Source organism: Cardiocondyla obscurior, linkage group LG18, assembly GCF_019399895.1.
Source record: "Cardiocondyla obscurior isolate alpha-2009 linkage group LG18, Cobs3.1, whole genome shotgun sequence".
Lineage (NCBI taxonomy): Eukaryota > Metazoa > Arthropoda > Insecta > Hymenoptera > Formicidae > Cardiocondyla > Cardiocondyla obscurior.
The window spans coordinates 157,475-180,900 of record NC_091881.1 but is presented as its reverse complement, the minus strand read 5'-3'; the positions used below and the strand labels follow the sequence as shown (position 1 = coordinate 180,900).

Below are 23,426 nucleotides of genomic sequence, written 5' to 3'. Positions count from 1 at the left end.
CCTAACGCAGAGAGGCGGATATTTTATGCGAGATAACAACCGAAGCGCGTAAAAATTGGCGGGCGTACGCGACCTGACAGGTGACGGAGCTGAGAGATGAGCGAAGGATCCGTGAGTTATCGTCATTTATAAACGCGCGCAAGACGCGACGCCGGTGAATCTTCTCTGGCGCGGGCCGAGATCCCCTCGATCTCGATAATATTCGGCGGCGTTGTCGAATTCGGAGTTTCCAATTGCGAATCTATATGTACAACGGAGGAAAAGAATTGGCGTGATACGCTGCGCACGACCGAAAATCGATTACTCGTTTCGCGAACCACGTAAACGTCGTTCCTTTCAAGAAATCGGCTTTCGTTATTCGAACTCTGCTGTCATTTCTGGCCTTTGATGATACATTTCCACGAAAGTCCGTAAAGGTATATATGGCCCCGTAAAAGCACCGGTGCACTCGTATATTTACGTTAGCGTTGTACGATGCGAGTGCACACGCTGCTATTGAATTTTTCAGGCTCTAAGCAAGAGCGAGAAATTCGAAAGAGAAAGAAGGAAAACGACAGGGTGGAAGCATAAACTTTTAACGAGATAGGTATTGTGAACCTGAGGCTTTTTAAATTCGTGAATATTCATTGAACTAAAATTATAAAAAAAAAAAAATGTTATTTACTAAACCTCCCTCTCGCTCTTCCTCCCTCGCTAATGGTTCTTACATTATTTATTTTGTAAAAGCAAACACACATAAAAAAAAAATCAAAGTTTAACGAAAAAAACTATGTTCCAACCTATACAATAGTTCTCGTGTCATAGAAATTTAATGATAGCGTAAATTTCCGATATCCGCGATTAAACTTATCCCGCGTTGCATCGCTTTCTTTTCGCGGCGGATAATCGTCGAAACAAAGTACGGAACCCCGCCGAGAGCGGTATAAATATCGAGAGAGAACAGAACGTTTCAAACGACTGTTACTATTGCTCTAACGAACGAGCCGTTCGACGGGAATCGAAACAGCACAATCGCGAACATGATAACTCAGCGCAGACGGCGCGCCGAAAGTTTTTGCCTAAAAAAAAAAAAAAAAATAGCGGCGGAGATCGACGGTAACAGCGGGAGAAGAGAGTTCAAATCGGTCGGGTTCAGACGAGACGCGGCAAAAGTTTGACTAGTGTGAGAGAGGAGAATCTTCCTTCCACGGCAGATGGCGGCGAATTTCCGCCGGTATTGAAAGAATCGCGAGAGGCTGGGGCGGGACGGCTGGAAAATACCATCCCTCGGCCGGATCGTCGCCGCGGAATTGCATTGTCGTTAGCGACAGATTCTCGGGCTGACTCTGGAAGTACGGAAAATACCCCTTTCTACTCGGTTATACCTTCGATCCTTCTCGGAAGCGCGGTCTGTCCATGCAGATGGCCATCCGCACTTTTCTTCCTCGCGTATAACATTTTCCTCTGCTCCCCTTTCTACTTGTAACGCCCGCGCGTAAGCATCCGGCGGATATTTTTTTTTTTTTCACCGGCTAATCGCGCTCGCATTGTTTAACGTGGATTATCTCGGTCCTGATTAACTTTTCGTAGACGCTCGGTGACGGAACGCGGTATTGGATACGGTATTACGAGATTATTTCCGGATAAGAGATTAATTAATGAACGGCAATTCGACTGAACTTAAACTGCTTATGCGCGACAATATTGCGAGAACTAACGTTCGCTTGAGCGTCGTTTTGTAAGCTGACTAGTGAGAAGGATCATAACCGTGCAGCTCCGACCATAAACGACCCTCCGCACGTGGTCATCTTACAGGGTGTAACGGCGAAGCTACCGGAGAGCTTCGAAATTAGTGCACACCACGTCAAATGCAGTTTACAGTGTAAATGGACTTCGGGGATAGGGAATGCGCACGGTCGATCGATATAGCCGGTGGTCAGTACACCGTACAGGTAAATAGCCAAATTTCCATTAGAACATCGAGAGCGGAATTACGCATCACGCGTTACCGTGATTCGAGAAATTAAAATTGATAAGGTAATCGAAAAAAAAATGAGATTACACTAAACCGAGATATCGCTTCGACTTTAATAATTAATATTTTCCATGCTCTATTTAAAAAAAAAAGAAAAAAGCGTGACATACAACTAATGTGTTTTATACATTTTTTCGTGGATGAAAAAATGTCCCGTATCTTGTTTTAATCTTGCGCGATATGCAGCAGCGACAGTAGTTTTGGTAAAAAAAATTTTCAAAGGTATTCACGTAAATTTAAAATAGCAATATTTTAATCCAAAATATATCATAAATAAAATATTCGTATGAAAAAAACTAAATTGTAGACATCAAAATATCATCAAGTATAAAACTAAACGAGGGTTAATAAATATAAAAAAAATCTTGTTATATATTTTAAGGGTTTTCTATGTAACGATGGTAATAAAAGGTTGTCCATTGTCGATTGCTAAATTCGTGTGACAGAAGCATGATGGATGGTTAGTAGTCAATTAAATTCACCGAATTCCACATTAATTTCTTTGCGCCGCAAGAATGTCAAGTAGATATCCGTTATCCTATAACAGGAACGAAACATATAACGATCAATTACGATGCCGGATTAAAAAAATTTATCTTCAACGTAAATTGAACACGTAGAATTTAAGTTGTATTAAAATAAATTTAAATTGAATTCTTTTAAAAATCCCATAAAATGCTATATAAATTAAATTCCTCTGACAAGTGCGAAGAATTTCGCAAATGTTAAAATTAATAATCGATTAAATTTTTCTGAATTAGAAATATAAGTTTTATATCGTAATTTTTTATTTTTTTCACATTTGAGAGAAAGAAAAAGACAGAGAAAGGAAGAACGAGGGAAAAAATATTTTTTATAATTTTTAGCAGAAAGTACAAAAAATATAATACCGGTGCGTCGAAAAATATTTAACGCGAAATATTTTATACCAAAAAAGGGCAAAATCTAAAACCGTTACAAAGTGCGTTACGAATTTTACGCGTTGATGGCTGGCTGGGCAGCCACGGAACGCTCTGTACATGCTCTCGCGAGATAACAAACAATCAACTGTGTACTTAGGATGCCTTCTACCGTCCCGATAGGCGGATCTCCGGTAGATTTGTATTTGCATGCTTATCACCAAGTCCGGAGTAGATTGTTCCTGCATGCGCATTTACCGCGCTTCGTGCGATAACGTGCGCCTTTCTGTTAAAATTTCGGCGGCTTAGCGGATATAACGTTCGCCTCTGCTGTAGAAAATCCGAATATCCGATTGTAGTGCCGTCGTCATAAAATATCAACTAAAAAATCGCTATCTGATTGCAAGGTTATAAAAAAAAAAAAATTTATTCAATTTTTTCGCTTTCTTTCGCGCGAACTTCTTTATTTTCATACTAATTTACACTGCTGATCAAGAATATTGAATAAAATAATAATAATGATAAATCCAGGAGTTCGATAACGTTGAGTTATTATTTCAAAGAATACACGAATTTAACGTTCTACTTTCGTATCGATAAATCATATGCATGATCTGTAATCCGACTCCGAAATTTGTCAAAGGGTTAACTGACGAATAAATCTCGTTAGTTTCTAATTCATCGCGAATGTGACGATTCATCAACGCTCGACCAATTTCCGATCCATCTTCGTTGCCTCGCGCGGCACTCGTATCGTAACAAGAGCCATTAGGTCGACGCGCGGCTGGGATTTCGAGGACCGGACGGAGTTTTGCACGGCCGTCGGAAAATAGCGCGTGCATTCCGCCGTTGATGGAGTGCACTTACGTAAACGTACGCAGGTGCGCCTAATGGCTTCATATTTACTGGCGTAGCTGCGGCAATTATGTCGTCTACGCATTAATCGGGATACGGTTCGAGTAAACCCTATTACGTTTCTTTCCATCGCATTTCGATAAAACAGCAACGGATATCGCGCTTAACAATAAAAAAGAAGTTAAAATAAAATTACATTAATATCTTCAAACGTCGGAAACAACTGGGAGGTATAAGTGCAAAATTATCCACATAAAAGTCGGCTAAACAAACGCGAAGGAACGGCGGTGATTAATCGTTTCAACGTTATGCGGCGGAAGCCCTCATCTTCTCGCAGCGATGCGACACGTGATTACAGGTCGCGACCCGGTATCCCGGATAATATTTGCCGGCAAGATCGGAACTCGCGCAATCAAGCCTCGTAATATCGACGAGCAGCCGGAGAGGAAACGAGACAATTGACTCCGACGGCGGCATCGAAGTTTGCTTCGCCCACCTCTCGCGAATGGGTGCCACGTTCCATCGCCTATTGTATCAGACTACCCTTCGCGACGGATCGCGGACCGGAGGCGTGAGCACCGAGCGTGAGCCGTGATAAATCGCCGTGGCAAGAACGGACCCACGTTCGCGTTCTTCGAATTCCGTCCTAATTTCCGAGCGAGCGGCGACAAACGGCGACGAAATCTGCGGCCGGCGACGAGAAAAGTTTCGTGATTGATGAAGCGCCAACGAGCGCGACGTTAACGGCGATTCAATCGCGTTCGGCGATAATAAGGGTCATTCTCTCTCTTTCCCTCCGATCAGATTTGTATCACGCGTATCACCATCGATTATTCGCGATATTTGTCTCCCGCGGAGAATAATTGTCCGTCCGAGATGCATTAAATAATGAGTCGGGAAAACGAGGTCCGATAGCCGAAATCCGTAGGAACTTCGAAGGCAACATTCATATTCGATGTCGCATGAATTAGGAATTTCGTAACGCTCGGTCGTCCTTTTGTTCATTATTTAGCCGAGCTATAAAAAAATCGATTGTCTAATTAAAGAGTTGGCCGTTTCCCCGATATCTACCCGTCACGAAGAAATCGATTTCATTTAAATAATGTAATATATGTATACTTTCGACGTTCAAATAATATATATACATATATACTATACATATTATAGTATACATGTACCTACATTTACTTTCCACTCCTCGTTGCATTTACGAAGGAGTAAAGTATATTAACGCAGGCTTCCTCCGCAGCGATTTAAAAAATCTTTGAAATTTGATAACTGAGATATTCCGACGGCCACGTACTGTTATAAGATATCCAGGTAGCATCGAATATCATAGCGGGCACATAATGGCGTCCATTATCGTGGCACTCGACCACGCGCGTTCTTCGCGCTTGTCCAGGAAAAAGTGAACGACAGCCGCGCACGAGATAGTAAAATCCTCCCTCCCCCTCCCCCCCGGCGAAAACAATCCTCGCGAAAGAATCTGGCAGCCTCTGAAATTTCGCCTTGGCGCGTATACACGCGAAAGATGACGCCCGAAAGAGAACACGTTGTCAGCAAAGTCAGGGATATGCAAATCGAGCGGGGCATAAATATTAATAAACGAAAAGAAAACCTACGGGGCTGCGTAACAGCGCAGTTACATTTATTAAACGCGAGGCGGCCTCGCGAAGAGCGCTTCAACTATCGCAATTAGTTTCCCCGCTCGTGCCCGTCCGGGTAATTAACTCTTGTAAATGAAAGTTTTATTAACAGCCGCTTCTCCCCGGATTGCACCGGTACGAATAACTCATCCGGTATAATAAATGCTCTCCAAACGCGTAAGTACGCTTAAATGCCGAGTCCGTTTGAACGTGCCGCCTAACGCGCGCGACGAGAGGTAATCCTGCAAATTTAACCAGCCGGCCACGAGAACATCGGCAGATCGCTTTTGTGTGCGTGTACCGCTGCGGGTATTGATTAATATCCTGTGCAACATCGAAGCGAAGAAAGTTACAAGCGCCCGTTAATTATTCCCCCACCCCCTCTCCCCACATGTAGAAATGTTCTAATTATCGAAATATCGCTCGGCGATGACGGTGCGCGCCGCTCGCTCCGAGATCTTTTTTACTTTTTCGATTTTATCATAAATGAGGTCATAATTTTGCATACTCATTACGCAGATAAATGGTAAAATATAAAGTCACAGTGGCTGGCCAACTCATTAACATAAGATTAACATTCATCGTTTGCCACGGAGTAACTTTGCCGCAGCGGTAACGTGAATTTCCAACAAGCGTAGGTAAAGAATTAGGTGCGTTACTCGCGTGACATCTTCGTACCTCGCTATATCCAATTTTACGTACAAAAGAATATGCTTAAAAATAAATATATAAAAAAAAAAAATTTTTAATAGTAAAAAGTCAACAAAGCGTATGAAATATAGCTCAGCCATGCACTCGCGAAATAGATACGGAATAAAATAGATTCTCAATACTTCGAGTGTATCTTTGCGGTGTGCACCTGACCAGAACTCGGTAGTATCGTTCCTCGCGAAGGAGAAAAACTACAAGAGCGGTTCCATTGTATGATGCGCGATATCGAAATTATTCAGATATGCAGATTCAATCTATTCACACTTGATACCGGAAGAGGAAAGATACCAGTAACCCCGTTTAAATTTAAACGTCCCTGTTTCGGCGAATTGAAAATCTGCGAACCATCGCACCGCAACCGGAAGGACAGAGGTGGTAGAATCGAAAAGGGGGATGAGCACGATCGCAGGTATCGCGAATGTCTGGCACAAACGGCTCGTGAAAACGAGTTGAGAAACTCACCCCCGTGCGAAAGGGGCTTTCGAACCCTCGGCGAGCGTCGACAGCCCGTAGAATGGGGGACGTGGGTGCGGGAGACGAGGGTAACGAGGCCCGTAACCGAATTTCCAGATCGTCCGCGTCTCGACGATCCTCCTTTCGGGAACGCGCGTCGTCGGGATCCCATTCTCGCGAAGTGGAGCAAGAGATTATGCATTGAACCGCTCTCTACCCCCTTACCCCTCCCATCCGGAGGACAGAGAAGTGCCACTGATTGCCTGAGTTTCGTGTCGGAGCAACGACGACGCGCTTTCCGACCGGAAGGGGAGAAAGTCGTAATCGCGGATCACCCGCGAAAAAGAAAAGTCGCGAATAACGAAGAAGGGGGAGAGTGACTTTAGGAAATAAAAATTGTCTCGTTAATTGGAACAACGTCCCTTTAATTTGTAGTTTCTCATAAATTTTTACACAATTTTAATTCTTAGAAAAAAAAAAAGAAAAGAAAGAAAGTATAGGTTTTTATTAACGCGTGGCTGATATTTATCTGAGATTTTGGCGACGATGATATAACGGCGAGATCGCGCGGCGTTTTCCGTGAAAGTTCCCGGCGCCGTCGTTGTTACAAGATTTTTGGCGTCAGATGGTCGCTCGACACTTTTTCATTGTATACGCCACTAAGGAGCGAGTCCAGCAGTTTTTCGATATTTTTCAACGCCGTCAACGGTGCCCCCCTCCCTTCTTCCCGGCTCATCCGCGCGCGTGGACGAAGATGAAGTGGCGTTCGATCCCCGAGCGCCGGAGTTATACCGGAAATTCGATGCTCTCAGCACTTTCGTCGCGCCGAGCCCTTTAGAGGGAGAAAGCAGCGTGGCCGAGAGGCGGGATGGATGAGGTTGAAACCCCGAAAGTTCGCTGCCGGCAATTAAGGACCGCTCCTCGAACGTCGAGAGTCACCCGATCGGACACCGCGGAAGCCGCAGGCATCCTTAATAAGGATGTTACACGGATGGGCGAACGGCGACTCCCCCGGAATTCCGTTTAACTCTCTTACCGCACGTTTTACTTTTATCCGACCCGACCTCGTGCTGCAAAGCGATAACGACTCTATCCGGCCACGTAACTTGCGATCTACAAGCCCGCAACAGTCCGCTCTCGAAAAATACACGTCGCAATTATGCGTAACGCGACCGCGCGAAACGTACCGCGCGGCGATTATGTTATCCGATGTTATCCAAGGGCGGGATTAAACGAATCCGAATTACGTTCATATATTAAAGAGAAAATGGTACGGCCGAGGGGGGGAAAAACAGCCCCTGGGTTTTCGCGGGAATAAAAATTGCATCTCCACGAGCGAGACACGGTCGATGAAAGGCGCGCGATTTAGGTTCGATTGTTTCCTCTCTCGGCGCCGGCTGCCGCTGCTCTTGTATGAGAAAGCTACGAAAATGCTCTTATCGCAAAGAGGATTTTCCTAACACCGTTCGCCAAATCTTCCGTGTCGGACGTACACGAAGGGTAAGCGTCTCTCTCTAATCTTTCGCCCCCTTTCGCCTCCGCCTTGCACGTGCATATCCTCGCGCACCGCCAGCATCCGATCTCTCTCATCCCGCGATGCTTTACAGTTTATTCCTTCCCCGATAGAATCCGAAATGAACAGACGGCGGTTTCGTCGAGAGATGTCCGAAACCATGCAAAACGACCGAACAACGATGATAAATCACCGGCGAAGTAAGTTCCCTTCGAACGACGGCGGGAGTCACGCTCGACTTTGGAGCGTAACGTCGCTTGCCGCGGTTAAGTCGGCCTTTAATTTTTATTTCACGCGTTTCTATTCAGTTGATTCGCGTTACAGTCGCGATTATAATATTACAAAATCGTGTAAATTAAAAAGTAGTATTTTAAATTTTCTTGAATACATTAAACACGGTCCTTATTTTGCATTTTCATACGCGAGGTAATATTTATATAATCCGAATAAATGATGGAATTGTAATAATTGAAATTTTAAATGATTTGTTACATCATTAAATATGCATACATTTATTATAGATGTAACTAAATGAGCAACAAAATGCAAGCAAATAATGCTGGCGTGAGAGGGGGGGGAGAGGGATTTAGCGAATCCCGGCCAGCTATCCCAGAGTAATCATGTAGGTAAAACGTGATACATCCAAGTGGGATTTAAAATTAAACTATATTTGTTTATTAATGAATATTTATTCAAAATGTGATTTCTCTTTGAATATTTTCCTCGTGCCCGGTGTATTCAGCACAAATTCAACAAAAACGTACAAATTATTATTGCTATTTTTGTTCCTGCATGCAATTTAATGATGTAAAAGAAATAATATACATAAACTAGAAAAAAAAAAAAAAAAAAAAAAAAATCGGTTATAATTTCGAATGGTACCTTGTTAAATATTTATAAAAATATATTTTAATTATATTTAATTTTTTTTGCCAGTAATAAATTATATAGTTATATAATTATAAAGCTTTGGCAAAATTGAAAAGGAGTGTCAATTATATAATCACTGGTATGTATTTAAATATTATTTAAGTTATGGTAATTTAAAACCATGATTTCTTTTTGCGAAAGCTACAGAAAATCCTTCCTTTTTTTTTTTTTCTTGACGAGCAATCCCCGCTGATACGTCTTCTTACGAAGATGGGGGGGAAACCGATACAACTTTGAGAAAGAAAAAAGGAAAAAGTTGAAGTTTAAATTTAAATTGAGAGATAGAAGTCGTGCGGATCGGAATATACGGAAATAACTCGCAAGAAGCCCGTCACGGTGCAGATGGACGAAACTTATTATCAAACGGGAGAAAAATTAAACGTTTTAATACGAAACCGTACTCGAATATCTTTAAGTAACTCAATAAAAGCGAACTAATTATCAAGAAAGATGAGAAAGGCAAATATAAAGAGCGATGAAAATTTTAACACGAAGGATCGATTTTATCTTATCATTAACCTTTATTATTTATTAAGTTTATTTAAGATTATACAGGTATCTTTCCTTTAAATCTATTGAAAAATACCATTTTTAACGTTACTTTTACTTTACATTTATATACAATAAAATTTGTAACTATAAGATGAAGATTTTCTTAGCCAAATATTTTAAGCTGGCAAAAATAATTAAAGCGCAAAAATATATTCTGAAAAGAAACCCGATACGGTAGCAGTTCAACATTTTTGTTTAGCTTTCCCCGCAACGAACAACGAATGCAATGGAAGTACTGTGCATTTTATCAATCTCGTAGTTTTTTCTAACAGTTGTAATGGGTTACACGGATCAAATAATTTTTACAAACGTCATTGCGAAGCCCTCTCTATGCGGCCCACGCCAGAAATTGATAGCTTTACATTTGTCTAAAAAACCAAGTGCAAAAATTGCGGCGCACTTCTCATTCGTTGTTAAAAACAAACTCACGTGTGCGAGTGTTACGCAAATACAAACACCATTGAATTGTTTCTATTTTTTTTTTTTTTTTTTTTTTTTTTGAGGGGGGGCAAATAGAACAGGTATAGTTCGAAACAATGAACACTGTAACAACTATCTCTAATCTCCGTTGCAGAAATATATTGGTCGATTAATATGTAGACAGGAAATTGTATTTCGAGTTACCGCACATATCACCGTCAATATCGTCAAATTATGATAATTTCAATTCTGATTAAAAATTCACATCAAAGATAAATAAATATCTCGCAGTAAAGCATAGTGAACTGGATCCACTTTTACGATTTAATTTTTTAAACTAATTTTTCGAACGGAAATGACATTCAATTCTTCATGATAAATGCATTTTCGCGCAGATTTCTTCCGACCACTGTTTCGCATATGTTCTCTATTTTTTTCCCCCCCTTTTTTTTTTTTTTTTTTACCCAGCCGCAACAAACGACCCTGCAACTCGAGGGTGAAATGTTCCCGAAACTAAAACCCCGGGGAAAATTATCTCTCGACGTCCGACGCGTAGCCGCCGTTACTCGAGCTACAACGTTTCCCTTTTGACGCGACGCGACGACTGTTTTCCGCACCTGTCGGAAAATCTTTTTCCCGTGCGCGTTTTCGGCGCGATGATGAATAAAAGTGCCTCTGCCCACATACGGTCGGAAAGGGCGCGGCGACGTGCGCGCGAATCGCCGACATTATTAAATTCCTTTCTATATTACGTTTTCTCGAGAGGCGAATGTAATCTTCTGGCCGGTTTCGCTCCTCCGCCCGAAAAAGCCTTTTTTCCCCTCGGAAGAAAAGGGTTTCGCGTGCCAGGTAATAAATACACTTGCCAAACAAATAGCTCAGACCATTTGACATCGCGCGCGTTGGCACAGCGCGACGATCTAATAACAATTGCGCGCAAGAATGCGCAGCATGTAGATTCATTCCCTTACCCGCCACCCCCGTTCAGCTGACCCTCGTCTGTCGTATCTCTCCCGCCGATGAATAGAAACTTATGTCGCTCGGATATTGGAATTTCCCCGACAAATTATGCCCAGAATTTAATCCCGTCATTTACAATTTGCTGCGGATCAAGCCTGATATTTGAAAATAATACTTCAACTTATTCTTCTAAATAGATATCAATTCTTTGCATACCTAATTATAATTATAATTATAATTTTGAAGGCCAACTGCGGCAGATATCGCAATAGCAGGCTTGATTTCAAGTTCGACAATAGAGATAATATTCTAACTACACCAACGATCTCGGGATCGATAGTGCATTGGCTTCTGACACGCCCGAAGCACACTGACGTGCGTGCGGGTGAAACGCGCGTGCACATGCACCCGCGCATACACGCGCGCGTAATCGCGTCGTCAATTGGATCCTCACGTTAGGGATGGAATCAGGCTCAATATGTACTCATGAATCCGAATCAATTCAATAGCCGAGTGTCGTTGCATTGAAATTGCGTGCAATATTCAGGGAGGGAGAGAAAAAAAAAATTGCTGTTTTATTCGGTGTATTATACTTACGGTGTACTTCGCTCGCGAGAGGTGCTTGGGACAATCAAGCCTCTATTGAAGCTGAGAACTAGTTATATTCGCGATTCATAAAAACGCGCTATAAATACTTGAAATTTTGTGTAGACTGGTAATCGTGGAAATAATCCTCGAATCTTATTAAATTGATCGTGCATGTAAATTGTATATATCTTTTATAAAAAATAAAAAAATAAAAAACAATTAGCGACAATTTTTTTTACGTAATTTTTTATCAATCAATCGCGCGACATTTAGAACTGTTTTTGAAATATTTAAATAATTTTAAGTGGCATATTTCTCCATCGCATTGTTCGGTTTATTAATAAATAATTTCGAGTGTGCTTTAAGGAGATTTAAATGCACTTTTAAAAATTAAATTACTTAAAGCTTATATTATTTCTTGAAATATGAATACAAATCCTGACATTATTCATTATATATTTGATTGCACCTCTGTCCGACGTTTGCATGTAGACGTTTTAAACTCGCATACACACAGAGTGCTATATTGGCGGTAAACAATTACGTTCAACTGGGTGCACTAATTACGTTCGCATTCTGGAGCGCACCGTCATGCGTTTTCAATTGTACGCGAGCACCAATTATCAAGTCGCTTTCGGTAAAATCGGATTTCGTCGCAAGCACGAGAGCCTCTCATTCCCGACTTCGTGGCGCTACTTCGAATCGGGAGGTCCTTTAACATTACGCGATTAATTCCTAACTTTGCTCCTATATATCGAGCCGGAGGAAAAGAGTCATTTCGAAATTCCGCCGTTCGCGGATATTTCCCGAAAGTTTACGAATCGCTTGACAATTCCGTGAGAACGACTACGTTAAATAATTCGACTTTTACCTGAGCGAATAAAAGTCAGGTACAACCTGAAAATTACGTCGGTCACCCCCGTGCGGTTCGCCGGCTGTCAACGATCATTCTACAAAGTCGGACGCGTGGAAACGACGTGGACGATGAAAAACTGATACTTTTCGTTGGCCCGGAAACATTGTTCGATCTTACAGACCCCATTCCCCTTTCCCCGCGGTATAATCTGCCGCGGACGCGGCCACGGGTTGCTGCGATCTTGATTGATGGTAGCGTCGGTTGATTCGCCCAAGTCTTCCTCCTTCTCCCCCGTAACCGACGAATATCCCACGATACGTCTCTGGCAGGCACGTATTACAATGGTCGCCTCGGTTTCCCAGGCGCGAGAGCGCGGTGGTCGAGGCTTCAATGCGGGCGACGTAGGGCACCGCTTTGCCGTTCGCGGAACAGAGACGGAGGCCGGGAATCGTGTCGCGTCGAGAGGGTGAGAGAGGATGCCGGCCGTGCGCGCAAATTACTTGAGGTTTCCGGCAACTGGCGCTAATTGAATTCCCCGATGAATCGAAGTCTGCATAGGGCGCCCGAGCGGAATATTGGCTCTTTTCAACGGTGCTTTCAATGGTCACTCGGACTGACTGGACCCGGTCGACCGGGCCACCCGACTGACCGCCCTCGACTGTGGTCCAGCCAGGCCAAAACACTCGGCACAGAGAGAATTAGAGGCTACGGACGGAGAGACGGGAGATGTTTCATTATATTATGCGCTAGCTTTTCGCCGGGTACGCAAATTTACGCAGCCAAAATGTATTTGAATAAAACGTTTTTTTTTTCCTTTTTTTTTTTTTAATAATGCAGACATATCGCTGAAATTTGTTTTCCTTAATAAATATTGACGATACAATTATGAATGTACGGTTCTGCGGTAATATTCAGAGTTGCTGTTAATAATATTTGCTCGAAAAACAGAGAAGTTAGGTGTTCGTTGTGAGCTCGGGACGTGAAACGATACGATCGTCATCCGTGGAACAAAGGGCCAAAGGAGGTACGAATTATGTACCGGGGCGATTAACCGGGCGACGTGACGAGAGACGTGGTACGTCGCGACGACGGCGACGGCGTCGCGAACGCACGTCTGCAGCGCGCGAGATAAAGGCCACGGCTCTACGGTAGATAATTACCCTGTCTTTGGCTGGTATCCCGTATGCACACGTTATCACGGCGTTGGGATAAGGCAGACGGACAAGGGGTTAGGAGAGGAAAATAGAGAAGGAACGAGAGAGAGAGAGAAAGAGAGAAAGCTGTTCCGGTAATTCGTACTCTCCTTTTTCCGCGCCGTCTCGGCTTAGCAGCACAAATTAAATGACCGCGAAGGCGCTTTGAAGTCGGGAGCTCCCCGTGAGAAGCGAGTAATTTATTCTAGAGTCGCGACGCGAACTACGGCGACCACGTTCGTTGATTATGGCGCGCCAGACGCGTTAATTCGCGACGGCAAAATGCAGCCCCGGCGGTTCCGCGAGCGAAGAGACAAACGTGTGCTTTTCTCATTGACGCAAGGCGTGAGCCACGAAACAGCCCCGCTTCGCGAACGCGAGGAACATTTCCCCAACTTAACGTCTAACACGGGCGTCGCACGCACTTGAGTCAAGGTTTCGCGAAAACGGCAAGATTCGAGTAACGCGCATCCGGCTTTCGCACTTGGGAATTCATCGACGGGGATCGATCGAGCAGGGTTGTTAAAACAAACGAAAATTTAATTTGCGATCAAAATTAAACTGTGCAAATGCAATAAAATAAATACGCAAATAACGGGGGAGTGTACATTCGAGGGTGATAACATTTTCGATGTATATAAAAAATAACGCATTCGTCAGAAAAATGGACGGGCGTAGCTTTCGATTTGCAACAGTAATACCCGTGCTATCTCGGAAAGGGGTGGGATTGTTGCTGAAATTGGTTGCCGCGAGCTCCCCAATATCCTCCCAATTTCGTTCCGATATACGACTGTAAAAATCCTTCAGCGAAACACAGAAGCTTGTCTCGGCGAAGCGCAGGTTGGCGCGGCAACGCGAGGATGCAGTCTTTTAATAAAGCCCAAAAATGAAGGCAGTAACTTTACACTTACTCGCGCGTGTTTACGTTTTCCAGACCCTTTTTAAAGCCCGGCGGCGCTCCCCGGTGCGCGCAGAAAGGAAATGAAGTGCGGCCGCGTCGCGGATTAACTTCCGACCGCGTTGGATAAACAACCGTTTGTCCATCCTCCACCAAAGGAGGAATCCCCGCGCTTTCGTGTCCCGAAGCGAGGGGGCTAACCGTAAAATCTCCCGCTCTCGCCGCGGTCCGTTGAAAAAAAAGCGAGGATTGTTAATGTCTCGAAATTGGAGCGACTGTGACAAAAGTTTCCAGCGCCGCCACCACGGTAATCATGATACACGGCGCGCCTCTCCGCCGCCTTTTTCCGCCCGTTCTCTTTTTCCTATCTAGCCTTTATATCATGCGATCCTTCGTAAATCCGCGTCGTCCGTCTCGCCGTCGTATCGCGCGATACCTCTCCGAAACGCGAGCGTCTGGTCGCATCGATCAGAGCCGCGCGCGAAGAACGCAACTCGCGTTACGCGAGAGACGGGAATTACGTCGCGCTCGTCTGATGGAACTGCGGAGCCGGCTGTCTTGGAATTTCGCAACAAAATAAGTACGCGTATATCCGCATGGATGTAGAATAATGATGATGGAGTTAGGATCCGTCATCCCTCATCCAGAATACAGAAACGGAATTAGAATGCGCCCGGGACTCCGGTTTTGCGTTACGCGCGGGCAATGGCGCGTTCAGAACCGGCGAAGATGAAGTTCGGCACGGTAAATATACCGAGGATAAACTTCGCGTCGATAGAAACGCGCTTTAACCGTGCCTCAACCGAGGTGGAAGACCCCCGCCCGCGTTCGCCAGACAAATCGCCGTGTTTTTGGCGTTAAACGTGCAATTTTTGCGGAAGGTAAGAGCGCCGTCACGAACTACATTCCGGACCGCGACTCGGGAGAATCAGGGATGCGCGACGTGCAGCGCGAGCTCACCGAGACGGAGAAAGGGAGAGAGATACGGATCTCTTAAATAACGCCATGTATCTCGCATTCATCCTGCATCAGCTTGCGCAAGTCCCGGCCATTTTTAAGCGGCGACCTTCTTACTGAGACGCGGATATCCGCCCGCCGGTGGAGTCCGCTTCATTTTTGTTTAAAAGTAATGCGGCGACTCCCCCGGCCGGCTTACCCCGGGTTTTTCTTTTAACAAAGAGAAACGTCAGAGAAAACTAATAGCGCGGAGAAGAGGAGGGGGGGATAACGAGCCGGGGATTACCGAGGCTTAATGCCCGGGGAAAACGGTACGGCCGGATACATACACCTCCCAAATATGATGGATTACCTCCAGAATTGTATGGCGCGCATTTACCGCGAATCGCGTGCGCCGCTTTATGCGATTCTTCGATAACTACCCGCGATAAGCGGCGGATAAAGTGTTTAGCTCTTAATCGAGACAACACAATTATCGATTGGGGGTCCCCGCTATGAATTATTTTTGCGCGGATAGATTTTCCCCGGCAGCGAATTCTGTTGTTTCGTGTTCGAGAACGAACGATCCCGATAGACGGTATCCCACGAGTGAATACGAGGAAACTTTATTCTGCACCACGACATAATTACTAATGTGGGAAAACGTCGAGCGTACGATAAATGAAATTGCGAGACTATACGTTAAGCCGACCATTAATGACTCCAACTTTTCGCCGTCGCGAGCGGTAACGTGCTCCTCGGTACCTCCGAGAAGCCGCTTTAACAGTAACCGTGCACGCAATGTGTGTACGTATTTCGTATTAACAAACATGGAAGCCTTCCAAGAGTTTCGCGCCAATCAAAGGACTTGCCTTCCTCGTTAGCGAAATTTCCACCGCGCGCATAGGAATACAGCCTCTCCCGCTCGTTTACTAACCGGCGGACCATATACTGAGTCGAACCACTGACAATTTGTGGCTGCTTAGGGATAAGAGAGGCCAATGCCCCGAAGACCCCGCTTGAATTTCACCACACGCGAGACATCAATTCATAATGAAATAGCGAAAGAACTTGAAAATTTAATAATCTTTAATTTAAAAAAATAATTTAAAAAAAAAACAAAAAATTAAATCTCCATTTCTTAAGAGATACAATTCAGGAATTTAAATAACCCTCGATAACATTTTACGTAATAAAATTAGGTATTTCAAATATATTCTTGCGACGAAGCGGACTTTTTGAACTTCGAAAACGTCCAAGATTTTTAATTACAAATTTATAAATGAAATTACCGTAATGCGTTACGCGAGCGAGAAGACGGGCGGGAAAAACAAGCGCGGGGAAAGGTCCGGAGGGAAAAAGTGAGAACAGACGAGACGTGTGATTGAGGTGGAGGATCGAGCGTGCGATCGAGCGGAGACGAATGCCGCGTATTATTGAACGCGGGACGCACTCTATCCGGTAATACGCTCCGTCGCATCCGGCGTTATCGGAAACTCATTGCATCGCCTCGTCGGAGCCGTATTTAACGGTTCGACCGCGAACGAGTCGCGGACGCGCTCGGAAATAACGGACAACGACGGTGACACAGAGAACGATGGTTAAAGGGGATGAAAGGGAGAAAGGGGTTTGTCTTCGAACGTGCTAACGAGTAAAGCCACGTAACTAGCGAGCGCATTGTCGCGTTTGAATGCACAAGGCGCGGCCGGATGAATGCATTTGTCGCCGCATCGCCGACGAACCCGACCCTCTCGATGGCGAATGACGGAATCGCTGACATGCTTTTTCAATGCGCTTTTACATCCCTTTGGCTCGCGGCTCTCTCAGCTTTCCCCTTCGATTTTCGCGATTTTATTAATCCGAATCGGAACAATGAAATAACGTCGCGTATTATCACTCTTCTCCCGTCCGACGTGTCTTCAAATTTAATACGCATTCAATCCTGAATTATACTCTCTGAAATTTTCTTGCAATTTATCGAAAACGTAAATTCCATAACCGGCTCAAAATAGATCCCGCGTAAGTCCCGTATTCATCGTCAATATACTGTCGTCCGTCTTCCCCCTTCCTCCTCTTTGATGAATCGGAAAAGTGAAGCTACATAAAATTAATTCCCATTTATCATGCGGCGATCGAGAACGAGGAGGCCCGCGGAAATTCAACGGCGATTCGCCGAAAGAAAGAGAAACGTCCGAAAATGATCGAGGCTCGATCGAACGCGCGCCGAGTCGTTTCTTTCGCGAAGTACATCGGAGCAGACGCGCTGAATGATTAATGCACTCGGGCAAATACTTTCGGCGCGTGAGGTTTGCCGTGCAGGCGGGCTACTGTCCGCCCGGATACTCCCGTTGCCGTTGCACGCGATGCACTCGGGCGCGCCATTAGGACACGATTGATCACGTGTATTTGTAACTGCTCAAACGTTACCCGCCGAGTGATCAATCGTGCCAACCAACCCTTCGACAGAACCGACCGACCGACCGCTCGAATTCCGAAGTACCTCCACTCGCGACTCTCGCCCCAGTAGTCAATGATCTTCTTGAGCGATGATGCGGAAAGTGCGGAACACCCTGAGAAGAGGGTCGTGCGAGGGAATTTCCAGCCGAGCTCTGGAGAGCTTTATCTTCACCGTCTCAAGCGCGCGGAAGAAAGAGGCTAATAAATTTCTCGATATCTACAAAAATCAATGAAAAATAACGCAATAATCGATGATAAAAAAAAATCGTTCTCAACGCTCGTCTCGAAGAGACAACGTGAATAATAGAGATTTTAAATAAGATTGATATAATATTAAATATATTCGAAAAGATATAAAAATATTGAAATAGTTGACTATCTAAAATAAAATACTAGACATTTTTTTTTATCGAGTTTTAAAATAAAATCTATCTTCGTAATATAGAACATTATTAATTCTACGTTTATTAATTAATATGTGCGTCACATATACTTCACATAAAACGTTGATAAAATTTTATTACCTTTTATGAATATTTGATTAATTTAATAATTCGTCAGGATTTTTTTTTCCCCCGTAAATGCAATGCTATGTGTGTTGCATTGTTCCCGAAATAATTAGAATATTATTGTTTCCCGATAATACCGGCGGTATTTGCGAAGTGCTTTCCTCGGAGTTTATCGAATGCGTTCCAACAAGCGCTCGAAATTTTTTAAACTGCGAACGGTGCGCTATCAACGAAACGTTTAGATACGAAGCGTTTTTGACGGAAAGTATACAAAGACCCATGATGCGTCGCCGGCAATAGTTCTTCTAAAAACGACATATCTCGCCGCGGCACGTTCGACCGTCTCTTCCCTCAAATGCGTTTAACATAAATTATCGCTCCCCCGCGAGCCCTAACGCGAAAGTCTCGTCGCTGACGGACTTACTGACTCGCGAAAACTGACATGGGAACGGCGGCGCGGTTTATAAGAAAGGAAAAACGATGCTTTAAAAATGTAAGCGTGATATGCGGGAATAATAAATATCTGGTCGCCGTAACCGAGAGTAAAACACGAGGGACAGGAGGAAAGTAGGTGGCAACAGATTTACGACGAGCAGTTCTGCTGAAGGGAAGAAAAGAGGGAAGGAACAAATGTAAGGAGAGAGAACGTGCGAAAAGGAAAGAGAGGGAGAGATCACGGGAGAAAGGTAATGGAGGGAAAAATTGTAGAAAGACGGAGAAAATTTTTACAAGCTAGGAACACGAGACGGAAGAAGTAAATGAGTAAAGAATAAATGTACAAATGCCGAGTGAATTGTATCTTTGAAACTAGAGGTGAGGGAGGAATAGGAATCATTTGCGTCACACGGTTAAACGTTTCCTCGAGAAAACTAAGCCGACGTCTGCGAGAGCAATACGAACCGCGTTAAACAGAAATGATTAAACGAATTAACATACGGACGGACTTTAATTAAGACCGAAGAAGTCGGTAAAAATACAGAAGCAGACGCGCGCGTTACGCGTAATAAAATATAATTCGATATGTAAAATTGAGCAAGCAAACTGAAAATGATTGCCGAACACGAGAACATCAAACTTTCTCGCGAGCCTGACGAAATAAGCACATAATGCTTTGCTGCATTACCCACAATCAACGTTAGTCACTGTACGTCGTTCTATGTACATGTGTGGGTGTGTATATATATATATTTGTAACTCGAAGAAAGAGAGAAACGATAGTAGAAGAAGATGAAGAGACGTAGACGTTAGAAGGAAAAGCCCGCTTTCTCCAAGAGAAACCATTTCTCGACTTCGCCGAGATACGGAGATGAGGGGAGGCGAGTTGTACGAGCGGTGCAGAAGGGGAAAAAGACGAGGGCAGATGGAAAACGAGAGAAAAAGAGAGACAGAGAGAAAAAGAGAGAGAGCGAGAGAGAAAGGGGAGAACGAGGGTAGAGCGGAGAAGCAGCTCGCTAGAAGCTTCCTGTTCCCCGCCGGAAGAAGGAAACGCCTTTCCTCCATTCTTGCGCCCCTCGCCTCCCGTTCACGTACGCTGCCTAACCGTCCTTTCATACCGTCTCGTATCACTAAGGTACCCGGTACTTCGGTCTCGTTCGCGACAACGAGATATTTAAACAGTCGTCCCTTGGCTCGAGTGCAGCTCCACCAGTGCGATTTAATATAACGCATCCCGAACGTAACAAATAACTTTTCTCGCACGAGCACGTATAAATATGATGCTAGGCTCGGACGACATTTCCCCAATTTCTTTCTTTTTTTTATAACGTTAATAAATTTTATTCCGATCTAAACCGAACGCGAACGTCTCGAGGTGCAAAAAAAAAAAAAAGGAGAAAAAAAATATTCGTAAAAATAAGTCTGCTCCCGTCGGACATGTTTCTTCTCCAAACATCGTAATATCATACGGCGCCTCGAAAAACCATTCCACATTGCCTTCAGAATTGAAACGTGCGCGAGATAGTGAAACGACAGGGGGATGCTGCGACTCGCGGCGCTCCCGACGGTCGACGGGCTCTCCGAAGCGGCCTAAGAGGAATCAAATAAAATTCTCTTCAGCGACGAGAGGAGAAGAGCGCGCCCTCCGTTTCTTGTAACGCGATCTGCACATCGCGGAGGAGCGCGAAACGTGCAGCTGCATAAATTCGCCGAGATGAAATGCGCAATGTTACATAGGAATGACAGACTTACCCGTACAAGTGGCCAAAAGACAAATCGCCAGCAGAACCGCTCGCTTCCTGGGCAACCTGCAAGCAGAGAAGGAGAGCGGTGATTATTGATTGAGCCCCTCAGGCCAATCGAGAGACGAATCGGGAGAAGGGTAACGGCTCGGCTTCGACTCGGCGGCTATCAGACTCGCGATTAGACGGATTAATCTCGCGTCATGCTCCACGCGCGCGCCGGTACGCTTAATTAATTGCGCGTTTGTGGCTTTCGCACGGGCTTCTCGCGTAAAATGCCAGCTCGCCGACGTTATGGAGTCGAGCGTTAATTCTCTAAAGCTACATCAATTTCCACAACTTGCGTTTAAAAAATATTTTACATTTTTAATCAAAGTTAATTACTGTAAAGAAAAAGCGAAAACAATTTCGACTGAGCCAACAAATTGTAGAAATAAAAAAAAAAAAAAAAAAGAAACAAAAGACTTGCGCTAATGTGTTTCTACATGTAACATTTGATGGGCAAATAACGCAATTTTAGCAATTATTTGGAAATGCTCCAATTAATATTATATCAATATCCAATTAATGATCGCTTGGAACGGAATAGAAAATATAACAATAACGCGTTTCAATTTGCTATACGCAAACGCCACGCGTATCTGTATTAATGGTTTCAGGAGTGATACGATAAGCGAATCAACCAACGAATAGATGAATAGATAACCGCATTAAGCGGATTATATTCCGTTGGAATATCTCGGCCCGCGCTATCCAATAACAGGTATCATTTGCGACTGCAGGTTAAAAATAAAATCTCAACAATCCCGGCTGACATTATAGGGACAAGGTACGGCATTCGTGTCAGCGTTAAATTTCATCCCGTAAGTGACGTATTTTTAAAACGTGGGCCACTCGCCATTTTTCCCCCCGAGTTATAAATACCAACCGCGTGCTCGGCTCCAACCCGGCGAAACTCGGTTATCCCATCGGCGGAATTGCCGTGCTTAAATAAAGTTATGCAGCGACGCGGACACGATTGTAAATTTGGCTGGAAACTTTAATCAAATTGGGTCGAAACGACAGTGGAATAATCTCAGGGTTGAATTTGTCGTTAAAATGATCGACGGGACACGGGACGTTATTTATCACGACGAGCCGGCACGCGTGCAGTCGGCGGTGGCTGCGCGTCCGTCGACTTTTCGCATTCGTTCACCGCAATCAGACCGTCGACATTTAACACGTCGAAAAACGTAAAACGGCGAAGTAGCAACGACTGTCATAAAAGCGGCGGAACGTAGCGCAAGGTCCACCTTTTCTCGCAGCCGAGTCTCGGAGAATTACGGTTTAAGTTTCATATTAAAACCATTCGCTTATAGTATTTGATTATTAAACTACTCTATTCGCTCGCTTTGGAAAATGTGAACCTACAACAAAGTGATGAATATTCAACTGAAAACGGAACAATAAAGTAATGAATATTTAGCGAGAAATAAGTACCGGCTGAAAGTTGGCTGCTTGAGTTCTCAAAACATTCAGCAAGATTATATTATACAAGATGTTTTCGAGATAAATAGAGAATAAGAGAGAGGGAGGGTTCTCCCTCGGAATCTTTTTCGCAACAAAGTCCTTTGGCGCAACCGCGAACAGCTGTTTCGAAATGCTCTTTACATATCATTAGAGCCGACCAATCAAACCGTATTATTTCCCTTCGGTGTGGCAATCGGACGGTAGACCAAATGATGTTACCTCTGACAGGTTGACCATTGGTATGTACACGTCTGTTACATATTGCGCCATGTCGGTTACATAGGGTCGGGAAATCGACGCGCATCGTCCACGATACAGGCGGCGAACAGTCTCGGGCTAATTGGCAATATCGACTTCGCATCTCTGTTCGAACGAAAAAAAATAATATAAAAAAAAAAAAATAAGTAGCCATCCTTCCGGCTTTCAGGCAAAATTTCCGCGTTCCGTTCCGGCGTAAGGTTCAATTTACAAAGCGCCGTTTCGCGCGGCAAAAAAAAAAGAAAAAATTAAAGCTGTTTTTAAAAGAGCAGAGTAGAAGCTTGTTCTTGCCCGGGTAAGTTGTTACGACGTAATTTTACAGAAATCTGCTAGATGCGCCGCTGCTTAGAGGGGCAAAAATGCGAGGGGCACTGGCCGCGTGCGGCACATTTTAAGAGAGCGCGGGTGTCGTTAGCGGAACAGACGTGTGCGCGGATGTAGAATCTTATTTAAAACCACGCAGCCCAACGTGCGCATTACGTACAATTAAAATCCGCTCTGCGTTCTTGTTTTTTTCTTTTTTTTTTTTTTGCAGCGGTATTTTAAAAGACAAGTATAAATATGCAATTGTCATACGCGTGCACGTTTGACAAAAAAAAAAAAAAAATCGTCAGAATTCCCGACAAACTAGTTTCGTCTCCATAACAATGAAAGACACGTTACATAAAACGGGTTTTCGCACGAATATTTTTGTCTCTCTTGTTATATAAATAAAAATGGTTTTACACCGAATGCAGGTCGGATAATAAATCATTGTTACAGAGCGCCGGGTGGTTATACTGACCACTTGGTTTTACGAATCTCTATTCGAAACGATTTAAATGCCACGTAAATTAAGTTGATTTTTCCTTTTATAATGTAACACTTTTTTATCCTTGAATAAAGCATGATGAATCGTTTCTCGCGGCGTGTTTTCAAAAGAGATTTATTTTTCATAATTTGTTTTCTTTTTTTTTTCTTTAATATTAAATGAAAAAGTGCAACGGTATAAAATAATAATTTTCGTTCTTTATTCTTTTTCCTCTATTACAAACGTTGAAACTAATCTCACGGGACACTTTAACCGGGTCATAATACCAGAGAAGGAACGAT

General features: G+C 43.9%; 1 protein-coding gene across 3 annotated transcripts in view; it reads right to left on the bottom strand.

Annotated features, from left to right (window-relative positions):
- The window catches only part of Cad87a (cadherin 87A), a 155,651-nt gene that overhangs the window by 57,049 nt on the left and 75,176 nt on the right, over nucleotides 1-23,426 (bottom strand). For all 3 annotated transcript variants that reach the window (XM_070669099.1, XM_070669098.1, XM_070669100.1), the window contains one exon: nucleotides 20,578-20,633. In XM_070669099.1, the coding sequence (XP_070525200.1) occupies nucleotides 20,578-20,633 (56 nt within the window). The remainder of the gene's footprint in view (nucleotides 1-20,577; nucleotides 20,634-23,426) is intronic.